Consider the following 1,308-nt stretch of genomic DNA (forward strand, 5'->3'; position numbering starts at 1 on the left):
TGTGAGAATTGAGGCCAGCCTGTGAGTCTGGGATTCGAGTTCATATAACTTGTAGTATGGGAAACTCCAAACCAAGAAATTAAGTAGTTCCAATTGACAACAAATACAGATCTTCTCGGGAGGCCTTCACATACACAGCCTGGGCCTTACAGGGATTTCCATAAGTAAACTCTCTCTAAATATGGGCTCACAATAAAAAATTACAAAACAACACAACGAAACAAGCCTCCAAGAGTAAGAGTCAGAAGGAACATCAAACAGGAACATAAGGGACCTCCCAATAAGAACTTCAGATAATGGAATTATTGTATTTGGATCACAAGCTAAACACATTTAAACATTTTAAAGAAATAAAAATTAGAATTTTAAACAAAAGAAAGAAAGAAGATGCTACCAAAAAGGATCAGGGTAGATTTTAAAAACAGATCTTCTAAAAATGGAAAATATAATCACTGAAATGAAAAATTAAGTGGGTATATGTTAAACACATTAGACATACCTGGAGAGGAAGACTAAGTAACTAGAAGCGAGACTTCAAGAAATTACCCAAGTTGAAGTACAGAAACGTAGAAAATGCAAAAAAAGAGGTTAAGAGTCATGGATGAAGTTTATCACATAGGACAGGCAATATATGAAGAGAGAAAGGCTGCAAATTTTCCATAACTGACAAACTCAGAGCGACCTCACAAAAAAGAGGTTACAAACTTAACACTAAATTATTCTATCAGTGACCTTTCTTTAGTCACAGATAACTGCCTGTCAACTAAAATAAAATTAAATACAGTAGGAAAGCAGAGGCAAAAGACTGACTGAATGACTTGGGGGAAAACAGAAAACTAACCAGAGACATACGTGACATCGTCCTACCTTTAAAACTCTTGTGCAGTGAGTCAATACAGTCAGTGAACAACTCCACAATGCTCGAGGCCACCACAGCATCACTTTCCAGCCAGGGGTAAAGTCGCTGTTGGCTGCTTAATAGAAAGGAAACACACACTTAGAAATGAAAGGGCCTGGGTTTAAATTACTGTAGGTCCCAGAGTCTAGGGCTGACCTAAGTCCTAGAAAACCCCTCATTATGTAGCCCTAACATACATTTAGACCATGCCAAAGGCTGTAAGTTCCTAAAGCTAAATTGTAGCTCATAACATCAACCATATAATTTTATTTTCTCTCTTTCCTACCCTTTATTCCAATGCAATTACGTTTTAGAAGTATGCTATTAAATAACTCAAATTAACATCTTATTTTTTAATTTTATTTTGTCGATATACATTGTGGTTGATTATTGTGGCCCCTTACCAAAAC

The 1,308-nt window shown here is 36.2% G+C and overlaps 1 protein-coding gene across 1 annotated transcript in view; it reads right to left on the reverse strand.

Annotated features, from left to right (window-relative positions):
- Positions 1–1,308, reverse strand: part of LOC103610252 (ectopic P granules protein 5 homolog) — a gene marked incomplete at its 5' end in the record, with an annotated part of 42,682 nt that overhangs the window by 28,306 nt on the left and 13,068 nt on the right. Inside the window, one exon of the mRNA XM_008594454.1 lies at positions 868–974. Within this exon, the coding sequence (XP_008592676.1) occupies positions 868–974 (107 nt within the window). The remainder of the gene's footprint in view (positions 1–867; positions 975–1,308) is intronic.

This window comes from Galeopterus variegatus, unplaced genomic scaffold (assembly GCF_000696425.1).
Source record: "Galeopterus variegatus unplaced genomic scaffold, G_variegatus-3.0.2 Scaffold10822, whole genome shotgun sequence".
Classification (NCBI taxonomy): domain Eukaryota; kingdom Metazoa; phylum Chordata; class Mammalia; order Dermoptera; family Cynocephalidae; genus Galeopterus; species Galeopterus variegatus.